At 45.5% G+C, this 17,484-nt stretch overlaps 1 protein-coding gene across 3 annotated transcripts in view; it reads left to right on the top strand.

Annotated features, from left to right (window-relative positions):
- LOC127367256 (transcription factor HIVEP3) overlaps nt 1-17,212 on the top strand; it is a 39,692-nt gene extending 22,480 nt beyond the window's left edge. For all 3 annotated transcript variants that reach the window (XM_051406961.1, XM_051406960.1, XM_051406959.1), the window contains 8 exons: nt 4,047-6,398; nt 6,711-7,000; nt 7,263-9,287; nt 9,933-10,078; nt 13,648-13,823; nt 13,968-14,069; nt 14,846-15,507; nt 15,673-17,212. In XM_051406961.1, coding sequence (XP_051262921.1) covers nt 4,397-6,398; nt 6,711-7,000; nt 7,263-9,287; nt 9,933-10,078; nt 13,648-13,823; nt 13,968-14,069; nt 14,846-15,507; nt 15,673-16,332 — 6,063 coding nt within the window. In that variant the 5' untranslated portion in view covers nt 4,047-4,396 and the 3' untranslated portion in view covers nt 16,333-17,212. The remainder of the gene's footprint in view (nt 1-4,046; nt 6,399-6,710; nt 7,001-7,262; nt 9,288-9,932; nt 10,079-13,647; nt 13,824-13,967; nt 14,070-14,845; nt 15,508-15,672) is intronic.
- Nucleotides 17,213-17,484: the final 272 nt, after the last annotated feature.

Here is a 17,484-nt window from a genome sequence, read left to right on the forward strand (position 1 = left end):
CCAGCTCCCTCTCCATCTGCCGTTGCTCAGAGTAGGCTGGTTTCCATGGGAACCTGCACCAGGCTACCGCCAGTAAGAGAGAATGGGAAGAGAGAGAGAGATGTGTGTGTTTCGGGGGGGGTATGACAGCAGATTTTTTAAAAAGCACTTAAGAGGGTTTATCTGTTCTCAGGGCACAAGGTAATTTAATGTTTAGCCCATATTTTTATCCGTCATTACCAGCTGCATGAATACGTCCGGGTATTGATGAGAAAATGAACACAAACTCCGCCGGCCGTACTCTCCTGTGCATGATAATGAAGTTTTAGCTGTAAAACTGCTGCAAAGCTCCTGTGCTACTTATTGAGCAGGAGTTGAGCTAAATGTTTGTTTTATGGGATTTAAAAGTGTGTGTGTTAGTGTGTGACAGTATGTGTGTGTGTGTGTGTGTGTGTGTGTGTGTGTGTGTGTGTGTGTGTGTGTGTGTGTGTGTGTGTGTGTGTGTGAAAGATATGGACTATGAGCTCTTCCATGTGTCAGGCCTCCCTTGGGTACCTGCATCAGTGCCTGTTTCTGCTGACAAAGGCCCTTTGCATGTGCACACACACACACATCTCTGCACACATTCCTCACTCATTCTCTTCTCTTCTCTCTGTGGACCAGTCGTTAATCACATTTTAGGCACAGACACCAGAAACTAGTTCAAACAACAAATCACAACATACGCCGTGAAACTGTTATGTGAATTATCATACAGTGGGTCAAGATGGACTAGGGGTGGAAACCAGGGAGAGAGGGGGGGATAAAATGCTCATGTGATCACAGGTTGTTGTTTTGCAAACTGCTACTAATATTAGCATTGTGGGTTTTAACTGACACCCCCAATAAACAGAACATAACACTGTATAACTTCCTGCTCGCACCTCAACCTAAAAATAGAGCACAGTGAAGAACGCCCTTGCCCTACCCTCATCAATAAGGTTGAACAAATTTACATAACCTGTGTGTTTTACCAGAGGTCTTATCATTATAATATAGTTTTCACCTATGAGAAAATGATTGCTACCGGTGTGTATATTGTAGAAGCCCATTGTGTATTAAGTGTGTATGTCATAGGCACCGTTGATAGCAAGTCATCTCTGTGGAATGAGGATGATGAGAAAGGAAAACCCCTCGTCAAACAGTAGGAGGATCGGCTGGCTGGAACCTGCGTAGGTCACCTCAGGGCACCGCAGCTGATTTGCTGGTCAGATGTGTCCAAGTAGATTTAGAGCTGCTGTGTGTTAGTGGGTATTGCTCTGGGGAGAGTAGTACTGTACACTGTATGTGCGCTGTAGGGCGTGCGTGTGTGCGTTTCAGTTTAATGTAGGCTAGACTCTGGCGTTCCTGTCTCTCTTCTTCCTGGCAAGGCCCTGACTGTGTTTCCCCACTCAGAGCTGGCAGTCTAGACTGCCATGAATAATGTAAGCAATGCTCTCCCCAACCTTAAAACCTTCTAATCGCCCTGTTTAAGGGCTGCATCGACTGTTATGCCAGAGATCATTAAACTTACACTCCAATAACCAACTACATGAACAAAGACATTTATTACAGAGGGGTTGAAGAAGACAATTTGTCTTGGTCTTTGTGCTTTTCCTCTTGCTCAGTCGTTTTATTTTCTTTGCACAACATCATCCTTCTTCTTCACATCCAAACCCACTCACTTTTTACCCATCTTTACCCACTTAGGTTCAAGTGTGTGAGGAACACCCTTCTGTCAGGATCTGATGTATAACTCATTTGTAAGCTCTATTCCCTCCTGATTTAACTTATTTAACTCTAGAGAGTAATGTGTCTCTCTGGCTCAACAGCTCAAGACAGAAAAAAATATATCTGCCACCACATACAAAAGTATACCTGTACAGCTGAAAAGGTGGAAGACAGGCAGATGAAAACAGAGAAGTGAATTTTAATGGTGTTGATTTGGTTTGTTATGCTGCCTAATTGCTGTGTGTTGATGGTAAAAGTCTGCTGTAATCAAAGCGTTGGTCTGCTTGGAGAAACACACTAAACAGATGATCGGCCCTCAGCAGATGTGGGGGAACGCGGAGATTGAGCCGAGAATCTGTCAAGTTGTTTCCAAGAGGAAGACTGATTCTCTTTCTTTTTTTCCGCTGTAAACTGGCTCTAATGAAGGCTGACTGTGCAGAGTGTGTTTTTAGACGCATGGAGAGAGCAAAAGTGTGGCTCATTAAAAAAAACTGTCAGTGCTGCCTTGCCACCACTGGCACCTTGAGCTGCAGTCTTCTGCTGGGCCTGTTTATTCAGCCACTGGATCACTGATTCAGTCTTTTCTCTCTTCCCCACCTCTTCTCACCTCATCTTGCACTCTTTCTTACTCCTACTTCATATGCATATCTCTAATATTATAGAACATCTATGCATTTTCGGCCTTCCAGTTTTTACATTTGCCCCACCCCCTCCCTTGTTATCTACTCTCCTGGTTTGTTCTTGGCTGTCAGAGGTGGTCCACGTTGTCTACACCATCACAGAAATCTACAGCGGTGAGGTGAACACACACACGGTGTCCTCCTTCAGTGAGCTCTGATCACCAGAGTCTGACAGAGTTTGGGGGGGGGTGCAAGCAGTGTCAGTTTCTTGGACGATGATTGATACTCTGGATGGGCCTGTGCTGGGACTGTCAGCAGTTGGGCATGGCTGCTCAGTGAAAATGTTATGATTGGCCCCATCCATTCCCAGAATTTGTTTTGATTGGCTGAGATACAAGAATCCTGTGTCTCCAGTTGAGACGGAGTGCAGGATTTGTAGTAAGTGGGAAATATTACAGAAGATACATCTTGATAAAGGAGATTTCATTGTGTCCTCAAGTCTCTACGATCAGCTATAGTTGGCTCCTCATAGACACAGCTCTCTAGTAGTGTGTGAGTGGGAAATATTACAATAGATATGTCTTGATAAAAGTTCTTACAGTACCCTTGCACAATGGGCTTCATAACAAGCAACCACTCTTGGCCCCTCATAAACACTGCACCCTGGTGGCCGTATAATCACCAGTGAGTGTGAGGGGTGTGGGCTGAAACCCAGTTGCTGTCAAGTCCCTTAATCCACTAGAAAATAGCACCCCTCCATTTACCCCCTTTAGCTTTAGTGCCAGATCAGATAAGCATAGGCTGCATTGCCAACATTTGTTTTGACTCCTTGCCCTGACACTGTGGTCTCCTCTGTTGGTGCCTGTGCTGTGGATGTTGCCTGGCTGGCCCTGAGCTGCTCTGACTCCTGCAGAGTAGGCCAGTCATGGGTCAGACATTAATCAGAAATGTCTGTTTTGAGTAGTTTTTAATCTTATATAAATTTAAAAGGAGATTCACAAGCGTGCAATATGTGGACATGCACATACTAAATGCCTGTGTGCACGACGCCTTTTGAAAGTGTTATAATAACAGAACATCTTGACCTGACATTTCTTAATATATTTACTGTAGGTGTGCCTCTGCCTCTTGAATCACTGCACACTATCTGCTTATTAAGAGTTGAAGCCAGGACAGATGAGAGCAATAATGTTGCTGATGCAATTACCTTGCTAATGTTCTCATTACAACACTGACCCCACTCAACACTACACCAGGAAATATAACCCTATTTGTCATAGTATGATATGTGGGGGCAATTTTTAAAAGGGAGTTTGATAATAGGACACTAATGATTTTGTCCTTCTACTCTACCGACATAACTCTTTTTTAGACTGCATGGCAGGCTTTTTGGAGACCCTTAGGATGTCAAGAAGCCTAAGTCATCTTCACAAGGTCCTGTGTGTGTTAGATGAATTTCAGTGTAGCAGGACCTCTTGATTCCCTTTCTTTGTTTTGTTGCTTTTATTTAGACTTTGTATTTTTGTTTTTATTGCAAAATGAAGAGGGAAGAAAGAGAACTGAGAAATATTTTTTACAGCACTTTGCTGTACTGTAGCTCTTTGTGACAAAACCTTTTTTAGAGAATCCAATAAATGTATGAATATGTTTCCACTTTTGTATCTCAGTCCTTCCTTGTCTCCTTCTGTGTTTCTTTAGACCCATTCGGAAGCTGAACGCCAACACTCTTTACAACCAACAAAGGAGATGCAGAGAGGACCTTGGCAAGGCTGTTAGAATGGCTGAGGCTGGACAGAAGCAGAGCTGCTTGGAACAGAGAGATGATCCATGTTTACCTGCATCCATGCATCTCCAGGGCACCTTTTAATGATGCCTCATTTGGTCCTCTTGAATAACTTTTGGCCCACACTGAAAAAGGCCCTCCGTTGTGATTTACAGCTCAGTCTGTCGATGTTCCCCTGCCTCTGACCTCTTTGCTGCCATGCGGTTAACCCCATGAGGCTCCGAGAGCCCTTCCTTGTGTGTCTTTGAGGCCTCCTCCCCACTCTATGGAGGCTGAGCCCAGCCATCCGGCTGATGGGGAGCGCTCTGGAAGGCAAGAGCAGCAGCATGTAACAGCTGAATCCTCACTAGGATCTTGTCCACCACAGCAGCCCCAGCAGCCTCCCAATCCTCGTCCTGTACACAGAGCCTTGGGCCGCCTGCAAAATCGCCAACCCAAACGCACTGACCTTCTGCTGCGGTTACAGCAGCAGCAAGCAGTAGCATGGCAGCATTCAGACACCCCAGGTCCCTCAGGGGGCAGCTTCTTCTCTCCAGCCTCCTCATCAACCTCATCCCTCCCCTCTACATCCTCCACCCAGGGTGAGCATGGACAAGGGGTCCCATCTCAGTCCAGCCAAGAGAACTTAGAAAGGGTCAGCTCACCCAGAAGAGGGGAGAAGAAACCCCCCAAACCAGGGAAGTATGTGTGCACTTACTGTGGCCGTCCATGTGCCAAGCCAAGCGTTCTTCAGAAACACATTCGCTCCCATACAGGAGAAAGACCCTACCCTTGTGCCCCCTGTGGCTTTTCTTTTAAGACCAAGAGCAATCTCTACAAACACCGCAAGTCCCATGCCCATCGCATTAAAGCAGGCCTGGCGTCCAGTCGTGATGAGCCCAGTTTGAGTGGACCAGAGGGTAGTGGCATTGGAGAAGAACCCGAGGAACACACAGAGGGAGAAAGTACTGAGTCTGAAGAAGAGACAGGCCAACACAGAAAATCTTCCTCTAAGGAGATGTTGGGCCAGCAAAGGAAAGGTGGTAAGGAGCTGCTGGGAAGCTCAGAGGAGAGCCAGAGGCCTGAGGATTCCCAGGCTGTCAAGCAAAGGTTGGCACTGAGGCTTAGTGAAAGGAAACGTGGCCCAATGGCTTCTCCAGATGACCCTCCTTCCTCCCTCTCCACTTCATCTTCTTCTTTAGGCCCTGGCAGTAAGGGCAGCACAGAGTCTGGCTACTTCTCTGGATCAGGCAGCACTGACCTGTCCCAAGTTAGCCCCCCCAGTGCCAGTGCCAAAACCTACGCAGAAATTATTCTAGGGAAATATGGAAGGCTGGGAGGGCAGCAGCGCAGTCCCCATCAGCAGCAGCCTCATTCTTCACTTTCCTCATCCTCAGGAACGGAGGACAAGAACATTCCCTTTGCTGTACCAAAAACCCAAGTAATAGAACACATTACCAAGCTCATCACTATCAATGAAGCGGTAGTAGACACCAGTGAGATTGACAGTGTAAAGCCCAGACGCTCCTCTCTGTCCAGGAAGAGCAGCATGGAGTCACCCAAATTTACCACCCCTAAGGATCCCTACACATTTGATCCCAAAGGAGAAGCCCCTGGCCCCAGTGGTTTGAGGCACGTCCACCATCCTGAGGCAGATCCACCAGGTACCCAGGAGCAGTCAGCAGTGCCTCTGCTTAGAAGCCATTCAATGCCATCATCTACCAGCCAAGGAGAGCCCACCACCTCTGGCACCATCTCTCCCAGAGGTTACCGTCTCTGCCAGTCATTCGATGAGCAGCAAGCAATGGTAGCGGAGATGAGGGTTGGCCATGCCCAGCGTATGCTGAGGCGTCAGCCTGCCATAGAGGTCCCACTGGGAGCTGAGCTACTACTGGAGGAGTCCAGTCCCACCTCCTCAGCCAGAGGCACTGAACTTGCCAGGCAGCCACAGCAACAACAACAGCAAAGGAGTCCGAGTCTGTTTGAATGTGAAGCATGTAGGGCCCACTTCCAACACAGTGAAGGCTACGAGGCCCACAAAGGCATATGTGCAGGGCAGCAAACACTAGAACAAGAGAGCAGGGATGCGAGTAAAACATGCAGGGAGGATCGCCCCCAGATGATGATGCACTATAAGTTCCGAGCATTGGCCATGGCTGTGAGGAAGAGGAGGAAAGAGGAAAGTCTAGAGGAGGATCCTCCCAGTCCTGGGTCTGTAGCCATGTCAGGCAGCTCTGCAGGCCTCATTCCTGTGCCAAACCGACCAGAGCACAGCCAGGCCCTCTCAGGTTTGTTTATGTATCCCTGCAGTAGCAGATAAAATGATAACATGATCCTGTGTGAGGTTTATTTTATTTCATGCCTTTCTATCCTCTTTTGTCTAAGAAACCAGAATAGCTAAAGTAAAGGTATACACAAGTAAATATTTGCATCCTCATCACTGATGTAAAGCAAAGAAAGCAGAAAGAAAAAATACAGAAATTATACTACACTTTACTACATACAGGAAAATAAAATGAAAAATCAATTAAATGTCATTCAAAAGCAGTATACCAACATAATATTTTGGTAGCTAATTAGTTTATTTTGTTTGTTTCTAGGTGTTTCTTTACAGACTGAGCCAAAACAACAGCAGCAGCAAGACAGGAAAGGCGTGTCTGTCATCCAACACACAAGCTCTTTTGAGAAGCAGGAGAGTATATCTATGGAAAGTCAAGAACCAGACCTCAGTGACAGTCAGCAAACACAACAACACGCGCCAAAACCATCACCTTCTACATCTCGCCTCATTCGCCAGCCAAACATCCAAGTGCCAGAGATCCTTGTTACTGTGGAGCCTGATGCTGACATGCCATCTGTGTCACCGCCAGTGACAGCATCCTCATCCAAGGTACATGATTATTTGAAGTGGCATTTTGCTGTGTATATATATATATATATGTGTGTGTGTGTATATTGGAGAGTGTCTTGCTTTTGTTTACCTATTTATATTAAATCATTGCATGTTTCATGTTGAATAAATATAAAACGTAATGACTTCAGGGTGTTTTCTTTTTTGATTCAAAATTTTCTTTAACTTCAACATCCTATGAAACAAACTGAGCAGGTGAGCAGTTAGTGTCCCTTCATCTTATACTTTTCATTTGTCCTAGGAGGCAGAGAGAGTGGAGGAGTTCCAGTGGCCTCAGCGTAGCCAGACTTTGGCCCAGCTCCCTGCAGAGAAGCTGCCACCAAAGAAGAAGAGACTCCGCCTGGCAGAAGCAGCCCAGTCCTCTGGGGAGTCTAGCTTTGAGTCTGTGTCTCTGCCTCGCAGCCCCAGTCAAGAGAGCAACATCTCCCACACTTCAAGCCTTTCTGCTTCTTTTGAGGACACAGCTAGATCAGAGTCTGCCATCTGGGCCTCCAGTAGCCAAAGCTCCCAGATGTTGATGGTGCCATACGCTTCGCACCAACACCACCAAAGCCACAAGGAGATGAGGCGCTCAGCCTCTGAGCAGGCCCCAGCCAGCCCCCAACAAACAGAGCAGATCTCAGAGACCAGAAGTAAGTCCTTTGACTATGGATCGCTGTCCCCTCAGCAGTCTGTATCCTCCTGGAAAGAAAGGAGAAAGTGTCTTCTTGTGAAGCATGCCACCTTAGGGGAACCTGAGCAGGAGGAAGGAACCAGCATGAGTCAGTTGTCCAGGTCAGAGAGTCCAAAACCTGGCCCTTCCCACACCATCCATCCTTCTCTCTACTCAACTGAGTCAAGCTCCCGGTTCAGCCTGGAAGCCACAGGAAAAGCCTTGCAGCGGTTACAGCCACAAATCTTCCCTCCCTCTCAGGATATGCTCCCATTGCAGCCCAGAGGCCAGAGAACGTTTTCCCCAGGATCACTATCCCAGCTACTCCCCGTCACCACAGCATTTCCTGAAGTTCTGTCCACCCAAATCATCCACAGAGCCTTCTTACATTCACAGACAGGACCTTCACCTATACAGATACACCCAGCACAGATCCACATGGCAGAAAGGTTGGGTGTCCCATTCCATCAGCTTCCTGCTCTAGTTCCTCTCCAGTTCCCTTCCAGGACTAGAGCTAGTCAGGCTCTGTACTTGCCTTTTCCTCAAAGACTTACTGCACATGTTCCTTCCCCTCCCACTTCAGAGAGCAGACCCTCCATCTCTTCCATGTCTTCTGTCCTTGCCCATCAATCCCTTGTAACAATCTCCTGCCACAACCCACGACCAGTCATAGCCACATGCCTGGCACAGCTTACACCAGTAGTGTCGCTTGTGGTGCCAGTGCGCCTCCAGACCCATATACCTACCTATGCCAGTGCCATGTATACCACCCTGTCCCAGATCCTGGCCTCCACCCGCTCACAGGAACCGATTTCTTGCACAGCAATGGTCATCATGGGCCAGGTGGAGCGGGACAAGCTGCAAAGGTCTTACTTGAAGGTCCCCTCCCCAGACATCAAGAGCCTTCTTCCCCTGTCTCTGCCCACTGACTTTGCCTCAGGATCTGAAGAGGGATACGGTCCACTGGGGGCTGGAGGAAGTAAACGTATGCTTTCTCCTGCAGCCAGTCTGGAGCTCAGCACAGAGGCCCAACGTCACCAGAAAAGGGTAAAAGAGGAAGGGGAGGGGGAGCAACATAAGGCAGGAGAGAAGGAGGAGGAGGATGTAGAACAGCAGGTAAGACAGGAAAAAGAAAGTAAAGCCACTGGGAGAAAACTGGAAGAAGGAGAGAAGAAACAGCCAGAGAGGGTTGAGGTGACATCTGTGAAAGTGAAGGGGGAGCAGGAACAAGTACCAAGGAAACAGGAGGAGGAGCAGTCAACTGAGAAGACAAGTAAAAAAAAGGAAGAGGTGCCAACTGTGGAAGAAGGAGTTGGAAGACCAAGCACCCCTTCATACCCCAGCCTCCACACCTCCACCTCAGTCAACTGGTGCTACCTGAACTATATCAAACCCAACCCAACAACCCTGAGGGACCCTTCCACCTCAGTTTATTCTACCTGGAGTGTCAGTGCTCACAACCCCAACTTACCAGGCCTCAGCACTAAGGTGGCGTTGTCTCTACTGTGTTCCAAACAGAAGCACAGCTCAGAGACATACACCATGGCCATGGCCCCGACCCCGGTCAAAAGCAAATTGGCCCCTGCCACTAGCAGGACTCCACGTGTATCAGAGGTAAACATAACTACAATATACAATTACTGTATGTAGATCATAAACTTCTATAGAAATAATACTGTTATCTTTTTTTAACTAGTCTGTATGTTTTACACATGACCCCATTAATGTGCTTAAAGGGGTACTCCACGATCAAAGTCATTTTACAGATCTTTGCGAGTACTATTGCATATGTGAAAAAGTTGTATGAAGCCTTCTTCAGAATCTCATAAATTGCATCAAGTGATGTCACTATAGTTGAGGCTGGGGCTGAAGACTACAAGTTTGAAAATGAAAAAAATATAGACATGGGGAGTTTGAAAGAATAGAGCTTTCCAGACCTCTGTAGCCTGCTCCTTGTCTCTATTTGAGGCTAACAGCTTGGGGTTACATTAGCCACTACTGGCTTAACCCACCAAAATCTTTGACAGGGCTTTCTGCGGTTGACTTGCATTGTGGATAATGTAGGCGCCGGTCTTGTCAAGGAAGAAGAATTCATGGAATAAAAAAGACAATATCTCTGGTTCTGCTGCATCAGTGTTTTTTTTTTGGTTTTTACTGTTCATCTTGAGTCCAAATTGGTGGAGTACTCTTTTAACAAAAAAACAGTTAACATTTTATTTTAAGTTGTTTTTAATGTTTTTATGTGTGTCTTGAGTGTAGGTACATGCCACCCCACCCAGCACCCTCACCAAAGTAAAGGATCAGCAGCAGCATGAAAAGGAGGAGAATAAAGAGATGGGAGAAGAGGAAGGACCCTCCACCTCCCAACAGAGCGACGCTTCTCGTGTTCGCATCTTTGAAGGCGGGTAAGAACTACAAGTGTGAGTGAGGGAGACTGTTAAAATGCAAGTTTTAATTCAAAATTCAATATTTGTGAATAATCGTAGTGCCTCATTACACAAGTAATCTGTTCTTCTGTCACAAACCAACGCCTGATGACAGCAAAACAGCATCTATGGAGAGCTGACGAGAGTGCACATAGAATTACAGTAACAGATGGGAGGCAGTGGAACCCGCAGGGACTTCATTTGTACCTGCAGCCAAGCTTTTTCCTTTTACTGCTGGCATGAGTGTCTGTGTTTTAGAAGTGTTAATTTGGCGAGATAGCTGTGTGTGTGTGTGTGTGTGTGTGTGTGTGTGTGTGTGTGTGTGTGTGTGTGTGTGTGTGTGTGCGTGTGCGTGTGAGAGAGAAAAGGGGAAAAGGTTGTCTCCAACTTCACTTTGTGAGACTCATTAATACCTGTTTTTATGGTTGCATAAGTTACTGAGAAGACACAGAGGAATAGTATGAAACAATTTGCAAGCAACCAGTATCATAGTCAGGATTGTCATGTTTGTGTGCATGTGTTTGTCTTCTAACCTGTCCACATTTGTGCACTTAACCTCATTCACATATTTGTGCTTTCCATTAGTGTCTGAGGGACTTTTTTTTCCACTGCAGCCTTTCCTCATTCCCCAGTTTGTTGTGTTTAGAGCTGAAAGTTTCCCCAGCAGCGGATTCTGTGTAGATCTGTTCACATTGAAGATATGGTAGAAATAGATATGAATAAAAGGGAGAGTAGTGAAAACATGGAGTAGGGGATAGGAATGTTTTTGCTTGTGTGTGTGTGTGTGTGTGTGTGTGTGTGTGTGTGTGTGTGTGTGTGTGTGTGTGTGTGTGTGTGTGTGTGTGTGTGTGTGTGTGTGTGTGTGTGTGTGTGTGTGTGTGTGTGTGTGTCAACACTTGCACATTAAGGTCTGTGTTTTGTGTTAATGTGCACACAGATTGAGTGTGAAGGAGTTGTCTGCTTAACAGTAGATAAGGCACTAATTACCAGTCTTTATCATTTGCAGCCACACATTACACACATTCAGGAAGTGCATTTTCATCCATAAACAGCCTACAGCTTTCTCCCTTCTTCCCATCTTCTGTCTCCATCATACCACCATCCTCCTTCTGTTCATGTTGCCTGTGCCACTCTGGCAGCTCTTCCAGTTTTACTTACCTATGTATTATGTTCTCTTCATTCCCTCCCAACCTCTTCTGTGTCCTCTCTGTACCTGCACTCCTTGATGTCCTGCTGTATTTTCTCCATGCATGCAAATAAGCACAGCTACTCACTCTTGAACACAGCAGAATGTTTTGTACCCTGACTCTGTTAGGACTCATTATCCCTATCTCCCTTTTGTCAACACATTGAAATCATGACTGTCTGCCACTAATTTTATTCTGTAGAACAAGCAACACTTTTTTTGAATGAATATGAATCATGCAGCTTTGTTTATGTTCCACTGACTTGCACGATTTCATCCAGATCCAATTTCAGAGACCCCTTTAAGAAAGAGGGGTGCAGGGGTCAGCTAAAGAAACAGATATTGGATCAAGGCAGCTTTCTCCTCAATAACACATGTCCGACCTATTAAGCATAGCTGTTCCTTTTTGTTGGCAGCAAAAGTCCATGCAACATCAGCTTTAATCCCTCTTAGGGAGCTGAACTGTCTCCTTCTGGATTCTTTTAAAACATGCAGATTGATTTCCATGGTGTGATTGGTTGCAACATTGCACACTTAACGCTAGTGAAATGGACATTTCCATTCCCGTAAGCGGAGTTTACAGCATGTGTCAAAAGGATTACGTATGTCAAACTCCTTTCTGGTCAAATATTGATCGAAGTATGTTTCAGTAGCCTACCTGTGGGATAGTATTTTACTCTTTTGCGGTTGTTGCTGCCTTGAAATTCAATCAGTCACACCCTGGTTGAAAGCGGTACTCTCTCCACCAATCTGCCGTGGTGGCTGTAAAGCTACAGTACAAGCAGGGGCAGATTGTCGGTTGAGTTTACAGAGAGACGTGCTGCTGATCTAATGCTCAACGTGTGAAGTGCAACTTCTGCCTTGTTTTTTCCTGAGATGTGAGTGGATATTTTTAGCAGTGGCAAGAAATACATGCCAGTAAACAGTAGCCAGCTCCTGAATGACTACAACATAATGCCACTGTTGAGACTATTTTACAGTTGTGTAACAATTTGTTATGATTTGCTGTTGCTGGTTCTGTTATACAACAGGGAGCATTCACAGCCTGGCTTCTTGTAGATGTGGTGCATATCCTGTAATTAAACACAGTCACCACACATTGGATATTTACAATTCAGAATGGATTGTACATCTCTTCATGAGTAGTAAGAGCAGATGGAGTTTTTCATAGAGGACAATTCATTCAGATATAAAATGTCTGTGGTCCACTGTGTCCACAAATAGCCTTTTGGTAAACATCAAGATTGTGTATAAACAATGTTTTTATAGACTAGACCTAAATGTGTTGCTTGATTTTTATATATAGTGTCTATTTTAGGTTGTGGGCCATAGCCAGGCTTCCCTTCCCTCTCTTTAGCTGCTGCTGTTGTTGGCAGGGCCACCCGATCGCAGCAGAATAGCTGGTATTCTCTGTGTGCCCAGGGTGTAGTGGAGGGAACAGCCAAGGGACTCAGTGTTGCTGGGGTTTTGGTGGGGCTTCCCCGACCCGCCTCCATAAAGAAAGGCTTGTTTTCCAGTTTCTGTGTGTGTGTGTGTGTGTGTGTGTGTGTGTGTGTGTGTGTGTGTGTGTGTGTGTGTGTGTGTGTGTGTGTGTGTGTGTGTGTGTGTGTGTGTGTGTGTGTGTGTGTTTGTGTTTGGGATGTTGGTATGAATTTGTGCCACAGACAAACCCACATCCACATCCATTTTCATTATTAAAACTGCACTAATCAGTATTTTTATGTAAACAACAGCTGAAAAGACTGTAATGTGAAAGGGGTCGCTTGTAGTGACCTCGCCCAACTTCCCTCAGCTCCACAGAGCATTTTAGTGTCTTTTGGCATATCGTTTATTTATTTTTTTCACTGTCATCAACCTTATTTCCAACAGCTGTACACAGGTTTTTGTAGGGACAATGCTCTTTAAACTAATTGTATGTTACCAAACAACAGACAATAGTAAAGTAGCTGGTGAACAGAGTGGAGCATTTACTAGCTATAAAGAGAAATACTTTCTAAGGAGTTGGTGGAGAGCAAAATAAAGCTAAATATTGGACTTAAATTCCCCATGTGGCCAAAAACACAACTCCATATGAATCCTGATGTTGTTACATAAGCAACTGTTTGCTGACACATCTACTATAACAACTTTACACTTTAAGTGAAAACATGGTCATGCACACAGCATTTTCAGCTTGTTGTGTTGCCCTTAAGTGATTTATGCAGCTTTTAAATGCAATTCAGTTTAAATCAATATAAATGTCACTACAGATGGGCAATGAAGAAGGAATTTGTGCGTTCAATTCCTAAATTTTACCACACAGAAATCAGTGGTCTGTATGAAAATTAATTATCTTTCTGTTTCTTTCTCCTCTATTGCTTAGGTATAAGTCCAATGAAGAGTATGTTTATGTGAGAGGTCGCGGCAGGGGCAAGTACATATGTGGAGAGTGTGGCATCCGCTGTAAGAAGCCCAGCATGCTGAAAAAACACATCCGAACGCACACCGATGTCCGTCCGTACATTTGCAAACACTGCAACTTTGCCTTCAAAACCAAAGGTAAGGGAACAATTTACATGCTCCTTTGCATTATGTTATAACCATGTACTTTATGCCACATTTCACCTCTGAAATATCCTCATTTTCCTTTTCCCTGTGTGAATCGAGGACAATTTTTAATGTGCTTTTCTTGTTCCTTCCTAGGGAACCTTACTAAACACATGAAGTCAAAGGCTCATGGGAAAAAATGCCAGGCAATGGGAGTATCTGAGTCATCACTGGACGACCCAGACAGCGAGGAAACAGGTACTAAAGAGAGGATGGAGAGGCATCTCACATATTTCCTATCCACTTTAGAGAAATATTGGTACACAGCTGGATGAACTTCTGCCTGTGAAGAATTGTAGCTGCTCAGCACTGACAGCTTATGCAACACCATGTTCTATTCTCCTCCCTTTGGCCTTGCATAAGAAATATGAAAAAGTGTAAAATAAATGAATGAAGAATACACCGCATTTGACGTTTTCCTGATGTAGTTGCGGCAAGCATACCTTCCTTCTTAAAGACGCATTGCTGGCGTATGACAATACGCATTCCAACACTTTCGTCTGCCCCCCATCAAAGTCACAAAGGAGCCTCAAAGCCAGCCACCTCACGATCTCCTCCCTAAATGTCCTCTACTACCCCTCCCCTCACCGTCTCTTTCTTGCTGACAGACTACACTCATCGCAGCCAAGGACGCGCCATTTAAACCGTCTTTCCATTCACAAGGCTGTTGAGATAGTTTGTGAATAGAGGCATGGTGCTATTCAATTAAATTCCGGTCTTTTCATCCTCATTCTATTTATAACATGAGTTTGATGGGTGGTGGGTGAGGTTTGTCAGAAAGATACAGTATGCTGTCCTAACCCTTTGTGCTTGTTCCTGAAAATTGTTCTGTTAATGTGTTTTGATGTCTCTTAGGGTGAGGATTTTTGTCACGACTTTGTGCATTCGGTATAGGAGTTTTAAAATGTACAACATGGATGTAATGGGGTATAATTTAAAGGATGTGTATGGTTTTTCTGTGTCCACACAAACAGCAGGAAGTGAGGAACGTGTGTGTGGCTCCGAGGAACAGGAGGAGCATCAGTTTTCTGACGTGGAGGAGTCTGAGGACGATGATGACAACGATGACGATGATGATGAGGAAGAGGAGTCCGCATCCCATGATGACCCACCATCCTCCTGTTCGTCAGACACCCACCCATCAACAGCAGGGCATTCCAGCTGCAGTAGGCACTCTCAGCAGGGCACTCCTGAACCCGAGCCCCTGGGCCCCGGTCCCAGCCCCAGTCAGGAGCCCTCCCCAAGGGGAGTTTGGCCCAGCAGACGAGCCGCCTCTCCAGGCAGCAGGAGAGCGCTGTTCTCCCGGCGGGGCTGGAAGGCATCACCAAGGGCCTTCTCCCCCAGCAGTGAGAGCTGTTCCCCTAGCCGCAGCCTCTCCCCTCGTCTGGAGCTGTCCTCACCCATCCACAACCTCTCCCCTAGAACAGAGCTGCCCTCGCCCAGCCGACATGTCTCACCCTCCCCTGAGAGGGGACCATCTCCCATCAGACCCCTTTCTCCTCTTCGTCCTATTTCGCCCAGCTGCTACCGGTCATCGCAAGCTCAGACCCCTCCCTCGCCACTTGGGCTACAGCACAGGATCCATGGATACTTGCCATGGGAGAGCCCAGGTACAAAGGGTGGTCATGTCAAACTGGTGAGTCTTTTTTTCTCAGTCTGCAGAGATCTATGGCCTAGAAATTTAAACCACAATATATTTCCTCTGCATTTCCCTCCTCGGAAGATCTCAGTGTACAGTACCCTGTGTACTGATAGACCAAGTCCATGAAATGTAATGATGATGTCTGTGCTCCCCCTACAGGAGAAAGGTGGTACAGCAGCGGAAGGGCCAATATTGCCAGAAACCAGCTTGTTTCCTCCTGCTTTTCGTCTTTCCACCTGTGAGAGTTATTCTGGCCACCAAACAGCAGACAACATATTCAGCCATCTTCCCATGCACTCCCAACAAGCCAAGGTTCCTTGTCTGATGATCCCCATTGGAGGGATCCAAATGGTACAGGCCAGACCAAGGTCCCACCCTACTACCCCTTCGTCCCCAACGTCTCCCCCCATGGAGGGGCCATCACTGGCCAGGTTTGAATCATACTGGGGCGGGACCCCTAGAACTCAAGGGCTTAGGACTCCTGGAAACCACTGGTCAGAGTACCAGGCAGCAGGAACCAGCCAGTCAGGGCAGTGCGTTTTCAGCACAGCACTAACATGTTCCAAACCGGAGTTGGAGACCACAGACTCAAAGCAATATGGCAGCTCACATAGCTCCTCCCACACCCGCAAGTCTGCTACTGAGACCACCGAACGCTGCGTCAGAGACAGTCGTTCAAGAGCACCCCTCAGTCTAGCAGCCCCCGTAGCCTCGCCTGCCATTGGACAGCAGCCAGAGGGGGAGGAGCCACTGTCTGGTGGTGATCAGGTGGAGGGAGGAGCTAAAGGAGACTCAGCCGGGACAGACCAGAGCACGTAACAGTGTGTACACCTTGATGCATCATGCATCCCATTTTGCTTTATTGGTTGCTACACTAGTCTTGTTTTTTTATTGCTTTGTTTTTATACAGTTTTCAATACTATTGTTAACTTAAATGTTTGTTCGTTGGCAATATTCAGGTTTGTTATAAAAATGCACTTTTTTCTTTGTAAAAATAATGTCTATCTATATAAATTATATATATAAATATATCCCTCCCGTATCTCTATTGATACTGGTAATCTTAATGTCTGTTTAAATATATGTAAAAGGAGTATGATTAAATTTGTAAATGACCAAAATCTTTAATCAAAAATAATTCCATTTTTGTTTGTCCAAATTTTGTCCAGTATTACTCAAATTGTAGTTACTTGTGCCTTTTCTGTCCAGGTTTGTGTTTTGAGATGTACAGTACAGATAGACAAAGAGAAGGCTGTGAAATTTTATATCTGCTTTTTTGTGCCGTTCAAGAGGGTTAATATTTGGTGTTTTGATTGTTTCTGTTCCATTGCTTTAATGCCAGGGTAACAGAGAGTCGCATCATAGAGATATTGAAGGAGCAGCAGAAACGTGTCAAAGGAATTGCACTGAAGTTCTATTTTTTATTACAAAATATTTTAGATTAGAATATATCTCTGTACAGGGAAGAGCGCTCCTTATTTATTGTTATTTGACAATGATCATTGTTTCAAGGTTGTTTTTTTTTATTGGAAAAAGGATGTTTTTTGTTATATCTGTGTGTCTTTTTCATGATGTACTTGTGAACTGAATTGGTGACAGAGATGAGGGATCGAGTTTGGCTGGTACCGGAGGATTAAGTGCCCTGCAGATTTCACACAGCAAAATTTCTAGTCATTGAAGAAATAAAAAATGCACCAGACTCCCTTGAGATTGTGCTTTTTTTCCGCCATGTGTAGAGTATCATGCTTTTGCTCCAATAGAGTTTGTACCATAATTCTTTTTAATTCCAGTGTGGCAGTTAAAGGACAAACTTCTCTATGCATGTTTAATGATTTCCTCGTGTTATCAACCGCATTGTATTGGTTTTCCACAACAGACCAGTGAAGTTGGAACGTGGGCAAGGAAACATCAAAACTACATCATAAACGTCTACAACCGGGATCAACTGATTGGATCAGAAGGGGTTGAATC

This window comes from Dicentrarchus labrax, unplaced genomic scaffold (assembly GCF_905237075.1).
Source record: "Dicentrarchus labrax unplaced genomic scaffold, dlabrax2021, whole genome shotgun sequence".
Classification (NCBI taxonomy): Eukaryota; Metazoa; Chordata; class Actinopteri; family Moronidae; genus Dicentrarchus; species Dicentrarchus labrax.